Source organism: Pungitius pungitius, chromosome 10 (genome assembly GCF_949316345.1).
Source record: "Pungitius pungitius chromosome 10, fPunPun2.1, whole genome shotgun sequence".
Taxonomy (NCBI): domain Eukaryota; kingdom Metazoa; phylum Chordata; class Actinopteri; order Perciformes; family Gasterosteidae; genus Pungitius; species Pungitius pungitius.
In genome coordinates this window covers 6,532,949-6,550,478 of record NC_084909.1, presented here as the reverse complement: position 1 = coordinate 6,550,478, position 17,530 = coordinate 6,532,949, and the positions used below count along the sequence as shown (strand labels likewise).

General features: G+C 44.0%; 1 protein-coding gene across 1 annotated transcript; it reads right to left on the bottom strand.

Annotated features, from left to right (window-relative positions):
• Window positions 1–2,662: 2,662 nt before the first annotated feature.
• atf2 (activating transcription factor 2) lies at window positions 2,663–17,530 on the bottom strand. Its single transcript, XM_037489233.2, has 12 exons — window positions 17,391–17,530; window positions 16,681–16,752; window positions 16,238–16,334; window positions 16,030–16,148; window positions 15,810–15,935; window positions 14,927–15,105; window positions 13,795–13,909; window positions 12,387–12,479; window positions 10,290–10,520; window positions 9,560–9,766; window positions 7,136–7,241; window positions 2,663–4,412 (listed from the first exon to the last, which is right to left on the bottom strand). Exons 2-12 carry the CDS (start codon window positions 16,726–16,728, stop codon window positions 4,216–4,218), a joined length of 1,518 nt encoding a protein of 505 aa, XP_037345130.2. The 5' UTR covers window positions 16,729–16,752; window positions 17,391–17,530; the 3' UTR covers window positions 2,663–4,215.

Here is a 17,530-nt window from a genome sequence, read left to right as displayed (position 1 = left end):
ATCAAATGTAAATCAAGCCGTTTCATCTTTGTCTCCCTGGAATACGAGGGGCTAAAGTGGGTGCTCAACAAAAAAAAAACGCCACCCCTCAGCAGGGGGAAGAGTCTTCATTGTTGAGAAATCTGGAGTGCAAGGCCTGAAGCGTCTTCTTTTCAGCTCACCTCGGCCTTTAAAAGACATCTTTTACCCCCGATGAACCCCTGAAGGAGAAAGGGTTGCCAGTTTGTATTTCACGACACCGTGCATTTAATCGGGCTGTTTGGGCCTTAATCCTCTCCTAATTAAGTGCCAGCCTGCTGAAGCAGACTGCTAAGGGGCTGAAGCTCGATATACCTGTCGAATCAGGAGAACAGCTGGAGCAGCCCGTCCGTCAGCAGATCAGCTCCACTCGTTATCCTGCTCATTTATCGAGAGGGGAAAGCACAGACTCTCAACTGGTGCCCCCGCCATCTTTATCTCTGTCTCCATTCTCGCCCAATTAGGCTCTGCCGTATGTTAAGGCTTCATATCCGTGTGTGGTCCGTGATTGTTTGAAATATGCTTTTTTTTTTTTTTAACAATGTGTGGGTCTAAAGTCCATCTGAAAGCTTCTCTTCCTGCTGCGGAAGCCAGGAAATGGTGATATCTCTGAGCACGCATTCATTAATGAAAACCTCATCAAATTAACATTAAAATCGTTGCGGAATGCATAATTAATAAGGCAGAGCTGTTTACCAGGAGGGGTTTAATTAATCAAACAATCAAACTTAATCGTCTGCATGTGGAGGTGAAAAAGTAAAAATATCACTGTCTCTTTCTCTCGCCTTTGATTTCAAAGATGCAAAGCCGTTGTGCGGCCTCACTCGGTTCTAGATTTGAAATTAGCAGCACTGAGCCAATAGTGTTGTTATTCGTGAAAGCTGTGACCTACATAGTTACATTTACAATTCTCCTCTATGTGCATCTGCAGCTAATCAAGGCGGCCCACTTAAGCCCGTCAGCAGCAGCTTCAGTCTGATGGCAGGCAAAATGAAGGTTCTCTAAAACATAAATAATACAACCCGGATTGACTGAACAGACCTTACTTTTTTTCTTTCATCATTGATACTTTATTGCAAACCCAAAAGTTGAATAGTTAAGGCACCGATTCCACCTTGTGCACGCAAACATCGTTAATTTAAAGCTCTCTTTACGTCTATGTCTTTAAGAGTCCTCCTGAAAGTGATCTGAATAATGTTTCAATAAAAAAGTAAATAATACATCAAATCAAGCCCTGCCAATTTGAGACATCGCTTTGCATCCATTGCCACCTGCTGGAGACTCCGAGTTGGTGCAGGTGGATACATGAGCAAGTGCAGCCTCGTTGGATCTGCTTGTGTCGCCAGGACAGCGCTCCACAATTTACCCAACTCTTCACAGATGATACCCTTCAAAACGATCAATGCTAAGGGATTCTTCAACACGATAAAGACAATACTAAAATAATGTGGCAGCAAGACCATCAGCCCCCTCGACAGAGGTTGCTCTCTGCCAACACCTGTTCCCTGGACCAGGTGCACACCTGGGCAGAGAGACCAGAGGGGGAGAAGAGACGACAGGGCAGCTCACACACATATACACCTTTATATACCAATAATGGAACGGTTCGGGGTGTTGTTAGGCCCAACGTTTAATAATGTACACCCTGTGACTCACTCTCAACCAATCAGAATGCTGGATTTCATCTACCTGTATTACACTGTAACATTTCCGTTCCAGTGGGTTTTTTTTTTTTAAGAAAATCCCCATGACGTCTTTTACGCGTGTATATATATTGGTTGAGAGTGAGTATAAATATAAATAAGTATTAAGTAAGTATTTTGTGTACATCAACGAGTGTGTTTGTTTTGAAGAATAAATTAGATAAAGTGATATTGAAGTGTATCACAATGGTAAAAAGTTAGTAAGTGATGGAAATAATCATATTTATAAACTACATGAATAAATACTTTATCAGGTTTCTATTTTATGATATTTTATGGAATTACTAATAAAAAGAAATGCATTTATTTGTTATTTTGCAGATTGTAATATTGCAAACAAATCATGTGATTAACCCATGAAATTTGATTCATTATTTCTTCCAGCGGTGGATAAGTTTATCAAACAATGTGCATCTTTTTTTAAAACGTTCTGCAGACAATAAATAATAACTTGTATTTTCGAACCGAAAGCTTTTTAGAGAACTTTTTTCACGACCAACACCCACATACACAATCAAACTTTATTGTGGGAAAAGTTAACTGTGTTTGCAGGAAGATATTTGTAAGTATTTCTGAGAGTTATTAGGAAGTACAGGCTCGGTACCTCCACTTGTCCTTGGACTGAGACTCAACACATCTTCCACCAGGTGGCAGAATACACCACAAGAAATGTTCTTCAGCACCAAACACCTTTACAACATGACCGCGGCCCCTTAGTTCATGTTGATACTCGTTTTGTGATAAGCTACAATGAGGCACTGGGTTATTGTAACAGCTGGTTCGGCATGTGCTGTCAACCGTGCTTGTTTACATTGACATCATCTTATTCTAAGAAATACATATAGGAGACATTTGTTATTATTATACTGCAACACTTGTTTATAGCTACAGAATGAAAAGGAAGCCATGGTGGAATTTAAAGAGATATTAAAATGTTTATTACAACAAATTATTCAATTCAAATTTATAAACAGAACTTTCACAAGTTACAAATACACTTTCAACACCACATTCCCCTTTTTAGCAGTTAAGTTGTGGTCAAACATTTAACCAAAGCGTGAACTTAGAATCACAACTCAAAGTTCAAAGCACTTTTTTTAATGATATTTATCTGACCGAGACATTATTAAAGAAACAGGTAAATTCTCGCAGAGAATTATTACCTCATGCACATAAGCACATATACGTTAATAAGAATAAGAAAAAATCCTATTTTAAAAAACAATGTTCTTATAAAACTACACAGTAGTAAGCCAGTACATACTATGAAAAAAAGGCAAATGGACTTCATGGTTTGGTTTGCGTCCAACTATTATTTCAATGATGAAATGCTCACGAGTCTTACAGGCGGTAGCAGTGTTCCTCTAATATACACGATTCCAGTTCACATGGTAATGCTGTAATTTCACATGACAAGACATCGAGTCAGAGGCCTAACGAGTGAAACCTTGTTCAACTGCTTACTGAGTTCAACAGGGCTCAGCTACTGGAACCTGACTATGCTATGAAAATAAAAAAAAGACACAACACCTAGAAAAATCACATAAAATGCATCACTGTTATTTACAGTGTTTTAAAAAAAAACGTCATTGAAGATTTGCAACATAATGTCTTTCTGCATTAAAGTCATAAACAGTCACTTAAAAAGCAGAGACAGCGTAGAACAAGATATTTCCTTACTGAGAAACTACGTTTCATGAGACCTTTAATTGGAGAGAAAAACTGTCGACAATCTAATCTGCATAAAAAATGTACAGAAGTAATTCATACAAAAACATTAAGGGCACTGAACAACATTACCAAGGTCGAGTAACGGAAAAAGGAACTGCAATCCTACAATCACTGATTCGGCATCAGACTAATAGACTAATACTAATACTAATGCTCATAGAATCAGTTTTAAAAAGCTTACGTCCTTTAGACAATATTTACGAGCAACGGTGAGCTCAAACATTCAAACTACACGATGCGACTACAGATGATCTCATCCACAGAAAAGTTACATTTGTGTATTCAAATCGACTTCTTAAAAGCTGTCGGTACTTACTTACTCATGTGGACTGTCAATCTCTAAAAAGGTAAACCCGTCATCTCTCAGAATGTGCAAAATGCGTAAAGCAAAATATTTAAAAAAAGGGACGGCTCTTTATTGAAGTTCATTATGAAGATAGTGCTTAAAAGGGTAAATGAAATTAAAAGGTCAAAACGAACACGCAAACTAGCTCCAAACAACCAACAGTTCACTGATCAAACCTTCAGGCCGATTGCTTTTAAATAAAAAATAATCATGAATAAGTCACACAAACAATCTAACACCTAAAGTGCCTGTTCTTCTGTCTTCATCAATTCCAGAGAAAAACGTTTGCATTTCTCCTAAACGCTTTGCCGACAGAGGACAAAATGGACCAAACTCAAAAAAAACTAACGACCAGAGAGCCCCTTTCCTCAGAGGGAGCGGCGCTGCAGTGTCGCCGCCCGGCGCCGTTTGGGACCATCAACTCGCCGAAGGCTGAGCCCGGGTCTCCTCCGCGCTGTGGCTGGACGTGGCGGCGCTGGACGAGGAGGACGAGGAGGAGGAGGTGGAGGAGGAGCTGACCCCGTTGGAGGTGCTGACGGAGCTGTGCTGGATGGCCTCGTTCTGGGGGCTGCTGGGGACGGACATCTCCTCGCAGCTCTCGTCCTTGTCGGAGACTGTGTGTGTGGGGGGGGGGGGGGGGGGGGGGGGGGGGGGGGAAGATGAGAAGATACCTGCTGAAGAAGCTTGTGCCGCTGTGATGTTCAGATTGTGTTGCTCCGATTAACCCGGTATTAAAAAAAAAAAATGTCTTTGGAGAGCTGTGCCATGTCGGCCTCATCAGGTGTGTGCGGTGTAAGCGAATTGTTTCATTAGTCCCCATAATGCTACTCCTGCCCCCCTTCCTTTAATTACAGCTCCAATGTCAATTTAAACCCACATCATAAGGGTGCATTACATTCCCGGGCATGTGGCAGAGTTTCCCATCCCTAACTGCATTCTCATTTGCTTTTTGTTACCTTGCCAACTACTGCAGCGACAGATGATTACAGCACCTGATTTTAATGATGCTCACACTGGAGAGTAGGGAAGACTTGGAGTCGAAATGCCACCAGCTGTTAGGCAGTTGCATTGAATTAATTGGATCCTGATGGGGAAAAAAAAGACTCTACTCTCATGCTCTGTTCCGTAAAGGAATAAGGAGCACGGTGATAATTAATATTGTTAATGATACGAAGTCACTCGTTATGCTACTTTGTAATTAATGGCGGGATTTTGCATTTCAGAATGTGAAATACTGATTCCGCGCCGAGAAGAAGCCATTAGAGTGCAACACAAATGTCTTCACGTTGGAGGCTTCCTCTGCCTTCTTGACTGGACTTTGACCGTGCGATTTAGTGCAAGCGAACGTCAGAGCTCTATAAACTACGCAGAAGGTCAGTCACAGAATAAACGCGCTCGGGGTGGTTATGTTTCCGTGTTCAAGTGAGCATCATGGCTCCTAACGACATTAAGGGGCGGCTGTCTGGTGAATCCGGGTCCCTCGGCAGCCACGGCTCCTCTCTGCTCTCTGGGTTTCTGAAGTGGGGTTTGGCTGTAGGCAGATGGGCGGCTCTGTGTGCCAAGCGAAAGCGTGTCCTGGCTGCTTTTTCGCGGGGGGGGGGGGGGCAGTCTGGGCAATTTCCTTCCACCTGCGCCTGGGCAGGACCATGAAGGGTATTACCGGGCCTGCGGGGCAGTGTAACCTTTCGGGATATGGAGCATAGAGGAAAAAACGATGAGGCCTTTCCCTGAGTTAGAGCCACGGATCAGTCACAATCAAACCATTGCGCTTTGCTAATTAGCAAGATCGATTATTTCAGCGATTCCCGTGCAGGGTCACTCGTGCCTCGGGGCGTATTTGTTCAAACGCCAGGGGACACGTGGAGAGATCGCCAAGGAGGTCAGATCATTTTTGAAAAACAAGATTCCTGATTTAACTTGAAAGTTTTAAAAAGTATAGCAGTTACACCTGTGCATATTGCAATATGAAGTGCACGTTAAGTTATCACGCAAGCAGCGAAATTTAAACATTTTATCTCAGTAATGGATAAACGGCTGAAATAGATAAGTGATAAATAATGTGTAAATATACCGTATAAATGGTAGAAATAGCTAAACCCCTTTTGGGTGGTTTGAGCAAACTACTTCAGCACCCACAAAGCAGAATAGAGCTTATTTAACTAGAGGCCAAGTTGAAAAAGTTAGCGGATGAAAAACCTGAAACTAATGGATCAACAGTGAAAGCTCTGTGGAGGTACATCAAACGTGTTGTTATTTTGCTCTGTTATTCTCCTGGACTTTTTATTCATCGAATGAACCTCCCCGTATTAGGCAAACTGATAAACTAGGGTATTTGGATGAAGTTCCATCTTCCCCACCAAGGGTAAAACGTGCTCAAAATGTCATCCTTCGCCAAAAGGTCTGAAAACACGGGGCAGACTCGGGAGAAAGATGACCCAATTCATCCGCCGATCTTTCTGGGGAAAAAAAAAAAAAAACAACACAAACCAGACGACACCAAATGAGACCCGGCTGTGACAGCCCTCTCTTTTGCCTGGAAAGCACCGGGGCCCCCGTAATGCACACGACGCGTGTCAGTGGGACGGCTGGCAATGAGGGATGCATAATGAAGAGCCGGGACGCTCTGCAGTCGTCTCAGGCTGGCTGCTGCTGCTGCTGCTGCTGCTTTAATGGACTCATTTCAGAGGCAATCATTGTCAATACAAGTCGGCCGAGGGTGTCCGGGGGCCACAGCGGAGAAGCGGCGCCGCCTGTTCCCCCCCGTCCCCGTCCCCCCTCCCGGTTGCACATACCGGCTCGTCTGTGTGGACGAGAGGGGAGTTATGGCCGACAGAGCGCTGGGAGAAACATGGGTGATACGAGTCTAAATGAGACCTGGAGAGGACGCTGTGCAGGATGACAACTGGACATTTAAATGAAGGGGCTGCTTCCTTTCAAGCGGTAACGACGGGGTTTTTTTTTTTTTTTTAACGGTCTGGGCGATGGAAAGAGAGATTTCTTGACAGTCAAAGCGTGCGGTCGCTCGGATCCCATCCCGCCGACAGCTGGGTTCGTCTGATAAAAATGTATTTAGGTGTCAAATGAGGAGGAAACAATTGGGTTTTCTCGGGGATCCCACCTGTGGCCCCCCTTTAAAGGCACACGCACAATGACGCCAGGGAGAAGTGCCCATAAATATCTGAACTTTTGCAAAGTTTTCCTTTTTTTTTTGGTCTAAATGGAATGTAACATGTCGGTAGCCTTCTCCGTTGCGGCCATAAGTTAGACATGTCCTTCCGGTGGTTAGCCGGAGCTCATTTCAGAAGGCTTTCACTGAGAATAATGGAGCATTACTCACTGTGATAGCCAGATTTCTTCTGCATGGCGGTCACGGGGCAATCTTTATGAGCCAGAAGAAGCTGCTTCAGCTGAGCCACTTCGTTTCTCAGCAGGGTGACTTCATTCTTTGAGAGAGAGAGAGAGAGAGGAGACACACAACAGCCCCCAATGAACAAATTCTGTCCGGAGCACGAAGAACATTAGTTTGTACAATTCAAAGGACAAAAAGGCAACATGTGCACACGGTTGAAGTCTAAATTATTTTACAAAACCAGATAATACTGATTCTGACATTCCAGAGACACACAAATTCAGACAACAATTAAACACCAAAAAGGTGTTTTACGTAGACGTATGCAACACAAACATTTTTAATATATATATTTTTGGTGAATACTGACAAGGATATATATACAGAACGGTGAATTTGTGAAAAAAAACCTGTCCTCTCTGTTGGATAAACTGTGACACTTCTGCTGCGTGATCCTAAACATATCCTGATACTTCAGTACTTTTCCAGTTATCTTTAGTCAAACATTTAAACAGCTGCTCATGTAGCTGCCAAAAATAAAGCCGACCGCTTGACTCGCCCGTCGCTCTACTCTGAAGCCCAAATGTGATTTACAGTACACAGACCAATCTGCAGCGTGACCATGTGCTTTGTGGCTCCCTTTGATGTCAGTTGTCACCACCAGGATCGAAAGGGTTCAATTCTCCTGACCTCCTTTGTGTCGTGGGCCTGAACGACCACGACATCACAGCAGTTAAACTCCGGAGACGGCGAACTGGGTGCTCTCCTTCGTTACGTTTTTTTTTTCTTCCCTTGCCCAATAATTATGAGCCTTCACGGTCTACCGAGCTGTTCGGATTGTCAGTGCAACGCGGCAGACGCGGCCAGATTTACACTATTGTGTCATTACAGCTCCCGGGGGTGCTGAGGATTTCTGCGCGTCGTAAAAGAGGGCCGCATTACGCTGAAGGTGACTTTAAACTGGATTCAGAGTGGCCCGGAGGCCGCTGGCAAATTTAAGCTCCTTCTCTTTTCCCTTTAAAAAAGGACTACGGGCAGCCAATTTATTTGATTCCATCAGTTTAGTTTTGCTGGTGTTGGCGGGGCTGAGATTTAAAACACAGCTGGAGGGAGCCTATGCATTACAAGTCGTGAAGTCCTCTATTCTCTAAACACTTCTTAGTCTTCTTAGTCACCTCTTAGTCTCATTTTCATTCTGATACAGGATGCGCAGGAAATAGATGTAAGAGTCAGAATTTTTTTTTATATGCTTTGCAAAACGCGGATTCCTCAAAACAATAAAATTGTGTAGCTTGCCAGAGAAAGCACAGTGTTTGGTTGAACCGTAACAGCAAAGCAGCCATTGCAGCTGCTGCCGTGAGGTCAGTGTTTATTACCTGGAATTTTAAAACCGGACTTAGAGAGTTAAACCTTTTTCTAACTTTGAGAATTAATCAAAATTCAGCAAACGGGCCTCAGGTGATGCTGCGAGCCCTGTGAGCTGCCTGGTCTGACATCTCATTAAAAAGCCAGTTAAGGATGATGTTAAAATAATTGTGCATCATTAAAGGCAGTTTCACTGATCAGCTGGGTCATGTCAGCATTTCTTTTCTTTTTTCTTACAAAAATGGCACTGCTGCTTAATACCTTCATATAATATGCCCTTTTATTTTTCCGAGCCACGTCGATCCTTTTTTTTTTAATGTACTACACTGCGATGCCCCGGTTATTACCTCATCCACTCACCCTTACATCTTCCTACATTCAGATACAATTTCACAAAAGCGAACTCATGATCACAATTCTTCATGTTGCCGTCTTTCCCCTCCTCCACCTTCCACATCTTCCACAGAAAATAAGACGGCGAGCAAATAAACACCACATCTCATTTAATTGTCTGGAACACGGATGGGCCGCCCCCCCCCCCCCCCCCCCCCGGCTCACACTTATCAACAGAGACAGCAGATACATGAACTGTTTCGAACTTGTCAGCATTAGATCCTAATTGCTTCCAGCGAAATGAAGGTTCAAAAAGACACCTTTCCCTAGGAGGATTTTTGAGGCCATTCAGTAAACTGCTGAGACAGAAGCGAAGACACGCTTGTGCGCGGCTGACATCTGGAGGATACATCTTTATTGACAGGGACGTATCGATGTGAAGGGCTCACACACCGCTGCTGTCACACGGCAGCTCTTCTTAATCGGCTTTAATGACTTCATCACCGCAGAAGGGAAAAGCCTGTTGACACACGCGCCATGCGACAACAGCACATGGGGATAAACAGACAAACGCGTGCGTGTGTGCGTGTGTGTGCGCGCGCCATACAAACAAAACACACAAACCCACCCTGGTGCATTAGGGTGCAAAACAAAAAGGCGAGGGGAGGCAGCTGTGGTTGCATGCAGCGGCTGAGGGGAGGAGGCAAAGAGCACCTGTAGTTGCCCGTTCATCGAGTTGAGGTCTTCCGACTTCTTCTCCAGAGACTGGACCCACACTTTCCTCTTCTGCCTGCAGCGAGACGCCGCCGCCCTGTTGCGCTCCAGGAACTTGCGGCGCTTCTCATCGGGGTTATCGCTCGTGGTTCTGCGCCGCCGTCCCCCTGTGCTCGGGGGGTTTGGGGCGGCGGGCGCCGGCGATGCCTGAACAACGAAATAATGATACATTTCACCGATAATGGGAATTTCACCAAGTCATACACTTGACATTTCAGTTTAAACAAAAAAAAAAAGAGGGAATCAAATCTAGAGCCGGCTACACAATGCTTTTGTGTTTCATAAGAATCCTGAATGATCCTCATAGTTTGCTAAAGGGCTAACAGTGACAAATAATTAACTAATGCACTGAAGTATCACTCACACATTCTGGTTCAATGTTTTGGTTTCTACTGTTACACAGCAAAAACATACCTTTACTAAGAATATCCTTTTCATTCAATTCATGAGAAAAGTCTTGAGATGTAATCCCCAAAAAAAAGCCACCATACCTTTGAACTTTGTGTAAATAAATGTGCTTTTACTACAAATAGTTATAAGATATAAGAAACTAAAAACGAATCGACAATCAAATGACGGATGCCATCTATCAGTGGTCTTCCTTTTCGTTTGGATGTGTAAGCTTTCCCACGGAGTACAGACACAGACAAAGCCCTCTGTGGATACCTACAGGTGTCTCTGTGGTGGAGGTGGCGGGCTGCTGGAGGGAATTGGGGGACGGCTCCTCAGCCGCGGCCAGGGGAGTAGCAGGAGCAGGAGTTAGGAGGCGGGCCGGACTCCGGGCCGGGCTCGGGGCCGGAGAAGAGGGAGCAGCAGTGTGGGTCACGGCGCTGCTCTGGACCTCGCCAGCGCTTCCATTGGTCACCAGAGGCAGCTGCTGGCTGAACGTGGCTTTCAGTTTCTGTGAAGAGAAATTCAGCGCAGGAGGAAAAGAGTCACAAAATGCTCCCATCTAGATTTATGAACAAAATGCCTGCAGGTAAATCAGCCAGGTCAAATTACAGCAGGTGTGCTCACCCTAACACAGTTCATTTAGAACACAAATTATTAACGCAAGACTTTTACGGGCAAAAAAAATAAAAGCTTATTTTAGAATTAGCCGTTAAACGGAGCTTCAGTGAAGCTTCCAGGTTACCAGCAGAGAACGAGAAGAGAGGCATCACTGCTGACATTATTATCAAAGAAAGTTACTAAATCATGTTAAATATGCTCCTTCTAAAACTACTTTTTCTAGTATCTCCCACCCCACAATTAAGATGACTCATTGTAGACCCGCAGTCTATTTAGTACTAGTATTTAGCATGTTTAGGTTTTAATATTATCTGAATACCCAAAGGAAGGGTCATCCACTGCACATGACGTGACTTAAACTACCAATAGAAATGCTCTTTTTATAACATAACACCGCCCATTCACAGAAACGACTTCTCCAGAGATTTGTGCTCAATTCCTCTAGTGTCAAACAAGGTGAAAGTGAATGAGCCTTTCGAAGCGCTAACAAAGTGAGAGGGAATACATTTACATGAGAAAACAGAGGGCCACATTATTGTAACAACTACCTTCGCCAGACCAATCTATCTACCAAATTAGTTTATCGTGTAATACCCTTCCAGAAGCTCCTCTGGCAGAAACAGGATATTATTCTCTTGGAATGGCCCATAGAAAGAGGGAAAAGCCAGTCAGATTCATATTTCATCTCTGCCAAGGAAACCTCATCAGTGTAATAACCCTCCATCTCATGGGTGTTATTCAACCATCTGCTACTATATTACTTATCTTTATTTTGCAACTAATTAACAGCATAATCTTCTAAATTCAGCAAGTTAATTATCATTATTGTGGTCTTTGCAGCATCATCAGTCCTTGTAAAGTGCCGTCTCGCCCCCCCCCCCCCCCGAGAGATCGGTGGGGGCGGGGAGCAGGCAGGATGAGAGCGGGTCTGTTTTCTTGACGCGGGCTCATTAGGTGTTTGCTGATGAGCCGAGTGCGGTGGGAGGTGCCGGAGTGAGAGGATGGGATGGGAGGCGGTGGGTGGGGGGAGGGGGGGGGGGCGGAGGGGTTGTCAGGTCAGGCAGGATTCTGCTGAACAAAAGGTTGCATGCAGGGCGAGGCCGACTTAATGTGCCTCGCTGAGCGTGTGCCAGGATGCCCCCCAGCTGGCTTGTGCTGGCGACGGCGTGCTGGGCGCATCGCTGTCTCTCCCCCGTTTGGCATCTTCGAACCCCCTGATCTCCGGCAAACCCCTGCCCTCCCACCTCCCTTCCCTGCCACTCGGGATCAATCCTTCCGTTCCACCCCCACACACACACACACACACACACACACACACCAGTTCATCTGTTAATTTTCCACAGGCGGGGCCTGCTGTGAACACTTACAGGTTTTGTGGTCCGCGCTCCATCACACTGAGCTCCCTGTAAACCCTTCATATCGGTGCCCTTTAACTATTACTGTCGATGCAGGAGGACGCAGTAAGTTACAAGACTCTAATGGAATCATTTCAAAACCCAATGATTTTCAGTTTACTATCATGTCTGAGGATAAAAGCTATGAATTCGTCAATAAAAATCGCATTTTAATGAAATGGATTGTAAAATTCACTTTGTAAAATTTTTTTGGACCACTTCAGACCCAACCTGTCACCAGTGCCCTCATCTGGTCATGGAATGGTCTCGAGATGTCAGGCTGCCACGTTGCTTTGTTTTTAATTATCCAGCCAGAAAAATGGAATCGGAACGTTTGATGTAAAAGAACAGACAGTGAATACCAGCTTTGCTTGTGATTGGGCGGGCTGGGGCTGCGGCGAGGGAGGTCCTGGGATCCCGGGGACGTTGGGCACGATGGTGACAGGTCTGACGAGCTGACGGCGGAGACAAAGAGACGGATCAGCACAGAGAAAATGTGTCCTTCCGCTGTAAAAAAACACACAGGCACACACACACACGGCCCCGGCAGGCTCTCCGAGTTTCCTCGTATCTCTGCCTTTATTAGCTCGGGTGGCCTGGTATTTTGAGGAGGCGGCGCCACGTGGAGACGCCGTGTGCACGCTAATGAACCTCCGCCCGCCCGCCCGCCTGCGTGAGAGCATATGGGCAGGGGCGCTGAGGAGAGGATGCAGGGGCGCAGTGTTAGAAGGCCAGAGCCAGGCCTCATTTGCAGCCGCTGACAATGAGACAGAGGGAGGTAAGGAGAGCTGGGGAGGGAGAGAAAAAAAGAGGGGGGGGGGGGGGTTGTCCCTCTACTTTTGCCCTCCTTTAGTTGTCAACGGCTTTCCCAATCCCCACGGACCGGGAAGAGAGAGGTGTTTTTCCCTGCTGTGCTGCTACCAGGAGATAATCCTCTGCTACTCAGTGTTGCACGCAGACAATCAGGACACACAAGATACTATAGATAGTTACTATATCGGTTAGAATTGGGTTGAAAACCCCATTAGTCATAATCGTCTATCTGCTCTGTACGAGGACAAATAGCAAAGTGTTCTGGACTGGAGCCTGCTGTGCTTCAGCCAGAACTCGTGTCTTTGCCTGAGTGACACAAAGTTCCTTAGAAGTCCATTATGTCCCACAACCGCCGCAGCTCTGACTTCACTGCCAAATCCGAGATGCCAAAGTTGTAAATATTCCCTCAGTCCAAGTAGAGCGAAGACAAAGTGGTGATTAATGCATCGCTGCAGCATAAGTGTATTCCAAATGTCTCTGTTGGAAGGACTTCCATTTTGCTTATGTGAGCGATAGATCGTACACAATGAGATTTTGGATTGATTTTCTTCACACTGCAATCAAATGGAGTAATCTAAAATCGTGCTGGAATTAGGGAAAAAACGCTAAATAAAACTTTAATTATTATCTCACCTCAAGGTTCATTTAGCGGCGGTCCCGGAGCTTTGCGATGAGGTAAAAAGCTCCAGAAACAGCTTGTAAATTTGCTGTTTTCAAGACGACATGAAAAATGTCACTCGACTTTGAAGCCAATTTGAATGTGAGCAAACGCGTCTGAGGTGACACTGTTTCGCCCCCCTCAAACGCGTGTGACCAACATCCCTGTGTGTTTGTTCAATGAGTAGAGGTCACTGCAGGCATCCTTAATTACCGGTTAGTCTTCCTCAAACAGTTTAAAAATTATCCTGAAAACACATTAGGAACAACAATAACCGAATACAACAAAGAGCAACTCACAGGGATGGCAGTTGGAATATGGACACTTGAGCTCGTGATCGGCGCAGGTATGGCAACCGGCAAGGTGTGGCCATTAGGCAGCTGTAGGAGCACGGGGAAGGAGCCGCTCACCGGGCTGAAGGGAGGGAGAAACAGACGACTTTGGGATCAAACACACGCAGAATGGAAACGCGTTCACTTATTAAAAACACAAGGGCGGATACTAATACACCAGCGTTACAAAATAATCAGGCAACAACTTACGGAACAAATGCGGAATAAAAACAATTAAAAAAAAAAAACACAAGTGTTGCGAAACAGGTTGAAGCAAGATCATTAGAAAACACATATTTTGTCATTAGACCCCATAAGTGACATCAGTGTTGAAAGAAAACATGGGATTTCCACCAAATCATCTGAGGTTGGCTTTTTTTATTTAAAAATAGGATATTTCTAATTATGTATTTAAGTTTTAAGCATATTTCCCAACCAACATTTTTTAAAGTAAAATGTTCACTACGAACTGTCATTACTTTGTTTATCGTTTCACCGGGTTTTGATAATTGGCCGAGGGAGACTCTGCTATAACCATGTTCAGAATGAAACATCAGAATTTGTAGAAATGCAAACATAATGGTTCACACCGATTTTTAACAAGTCACACTGTTCTCTACTTTGACCGGTGAAACTTTCTTTTTGTAGCTGTGGCTCCATTTCACAGCCAATTCATGACTGCAGTGGATATCCCAAAAGGTATACACGGTTATTCATGAACAATCTGGCTAGTTCTGGCTAGTTTGTTGCTTCCCTGAGCTCTACAACAACAATCCTACCGTACTGAGGCCTAATTCACTTTACAATCTTGCAGAAAGGGAACCTCGGATTGTTCATTGTTTAATCCACTATTCAGAAATTGAACTTGAGCTATGAATCCATATTTGAGCAGTGTTGATCTTATTCCTGAAGACGAGACTTATGAGGTCTACAGCTATAAAAAAAAATCCTTCAGAGTGCAAATAAATGAAGAAAAACAAAAAAACAAGCACATGCCTCATGAAATATGAGCTCACCAAAACAAAACTGCACATGTATTAAAAAAAGGATGATTTAGTAAAACCATGATTATTAAAAATGGACGTTTTGAGTTACTTACACTATAGGCCTATTAGTGGATGGGACTTGGGTAATAACAGAGCTAGATGTTGGTGATGGGAGAGCTTGCTGTATTACAACATTAGCCTCTGAGGTTGCTAGAAGTACATTGGGAACTTGGAAGGATGCAGGATGGACTATAGTGGATGTTGGCAGTGAGGCTGGCTGCAAAGATAAATCCTGAAAACATCATACAAGACCTTAGCTGCAGGAAGTATTTAATGAACACCAGATTGTCAAGTAGGGTTGCAACGGTACGGTAAGAGTCTCTGAAAATATCACGGTTTCACATGTTCATGCTATTCTTCGTCTGAAGCATTTTAGGTTACATGTAAGCAGCTATTAATTGACAAAAATGATAGAGAAGTAAGAAAACTTTGAGCTTTTAAACTATGATCAACAACTAATCTATAATGTAGGTGTGCGAAAGTGCATCCAGATTGCTGCTGCCTGGGCCTTTAACTTACACACACTTGTTTTTTTTTATTACTGTAGATAACCACATTCACATGGTTTGAGAACCATCGGTTGTTGTGGCATACCATTGGAACCCTACTTAACAAAGTCACTTCTCATGATGACACATTATTCTTCTCACTATTAGAAACAAAAGAACTAAACAAATGGAAGCGGGTTAGTCATCTAATATATCCAATGAATTTCCTCTAGATAATAATTTTCTGCAATACGGTTAGCATTTTCTCATGGAGGTTCAGACACAGTCCGAATGGAACAAACAACTAATCTAATCACATCAAGTGAATATTCTATAGTAGTGGATCTGTGATTTCAGAGTGTAATACCGATTACAAAAGGACACTCGTGGCATTATTGTGTACTCGGCGCAATTAGCACAAGTAGTGGAAAATGCTAATTAGCTTTACCTTATCATCGTCTGTAGTAGATTCGGGATGAGGCAGTGGGCTGTCTCGATGTGCCTCCATAGCTGCGGTCTCCTCAGTTTTGTGGCGTATGATGGGCGTTGCAAGAGGTGACAAATCCAATGGTAACTACAGAAAAAAAATAAGAATGCATCAGTGATATCAACGATAACCATGGGATTTGGTAGAAGCTCCTGACGAGAAGCCTGGCAACGACAACCACCTTTTTGATGTCATCTTCACTCCCTTTTTTGAAGTCGTGGTCAAACGGGCTTGCAAGTTCAATGAAGAGTCCAACCTCCTCGCAGTTCTTCAAAAAGCGGGTAGGTGTTGGCGTTTGGTCTGCAGTGGAGAAAAACCATCAGAACTGAGACGATAATCTAAAGTGTCTGAATAGAACTTCAAAATATCTCAGCATCGAGGGCGCTCACCGGCGATGATGGCATTGTCGTTCCTTGCAGGGCCAAACTTCAGGGTCATCTCATGTTTGTGTTTGTGGACAGCCAAGTGATCCTCGTTTGTAAATCTCTTTGTAAGGTCAAAGCAGAAAACTATCAAAAAGGATCTCTATGGAAAACGTCTGAAACGTCTGTCTACTATCCCAGCTTCACGTTATGTCGGGTGCAGTTTGGTTATTTGAATACTTTTACAATTGTTTGCAAATCTGCATGACACAAAATAAAAAATCATCGAGATCTGACATTGTCACACAATCCTGTGGTCAGATATTCTACATATGATTCTTTAGGTTACATTTTATTATTTTGTATTGTGCTCACATTGTGCATCCTCCAAAACAGGTTGATCCAGCGATAGTTGTGTTTACATGAAGGCACATTTGAAACGGATGCATGATAGTGATGACTTAACTTACCTGTCCACAACCAGGAGCAGTGCATTGGAAAGGCTTGTCATCACTCATATTAAGGGATATTGTTGTGTCGCTCTGAAATAAATAAAAAGCAAGGAAAAGGCGCCAGAAGAGGAAGTTGATTATTAATTGTTGTTAATTATTGTAAGGGTTAGCGAAGTTAACTGTTACCGAATAATGCTACTAGAATAAACATCGATGGCTTTAGCGGAAATGAATGCCAGCAGACTCGTGTGGTATAAAATGCAATGACGCTCGGTTGTACAGGTGAACGTCCCGAGAGAGGACGGCGACACGTTTGGACAAAGCGTCCCGACGATGGGCGGGTGCTGTGGTTGTTTACACCTCGGTGTCATCATAAAACGCGGTGTGGTTTTGTTTGTTTTTTTTGGTCCAAATACTCGGCTGAGGGGGTTCATCCAGACCTGTCCTCCGCCGACACGTTCACCGCTTTATGTTGTAAAAATGTCAATAAAAGGCGAATGACTAAACGTTGACCCGTAGCGATAATACAGATTACAATTAGCTGCCCCGGTCGCTTGCATTGAATAGATCGAGCTCTGCGTTGACATACAACCGTCGCCATATTTACACCTAAATGTCTCTGTAAAGAAATAAGTCAATGTTACATTCGATGCCCCTTGGGGTGCCAGATATTAAACATTTTACAACCGCTTTTTATCCATTCGCTATTAGTTTAATTGATCACTTACCCCTCAGCCACAGCCTTTGATTTACAAACAACCACGTATCACAAAGTATCGCGAGAACTGCCTCGGGCGTTTCCGTAAACGTCACAGCGGGACAGATCCAGGATCCTAGGCAAGCAGTTTAAGAACATATATTCATTTCT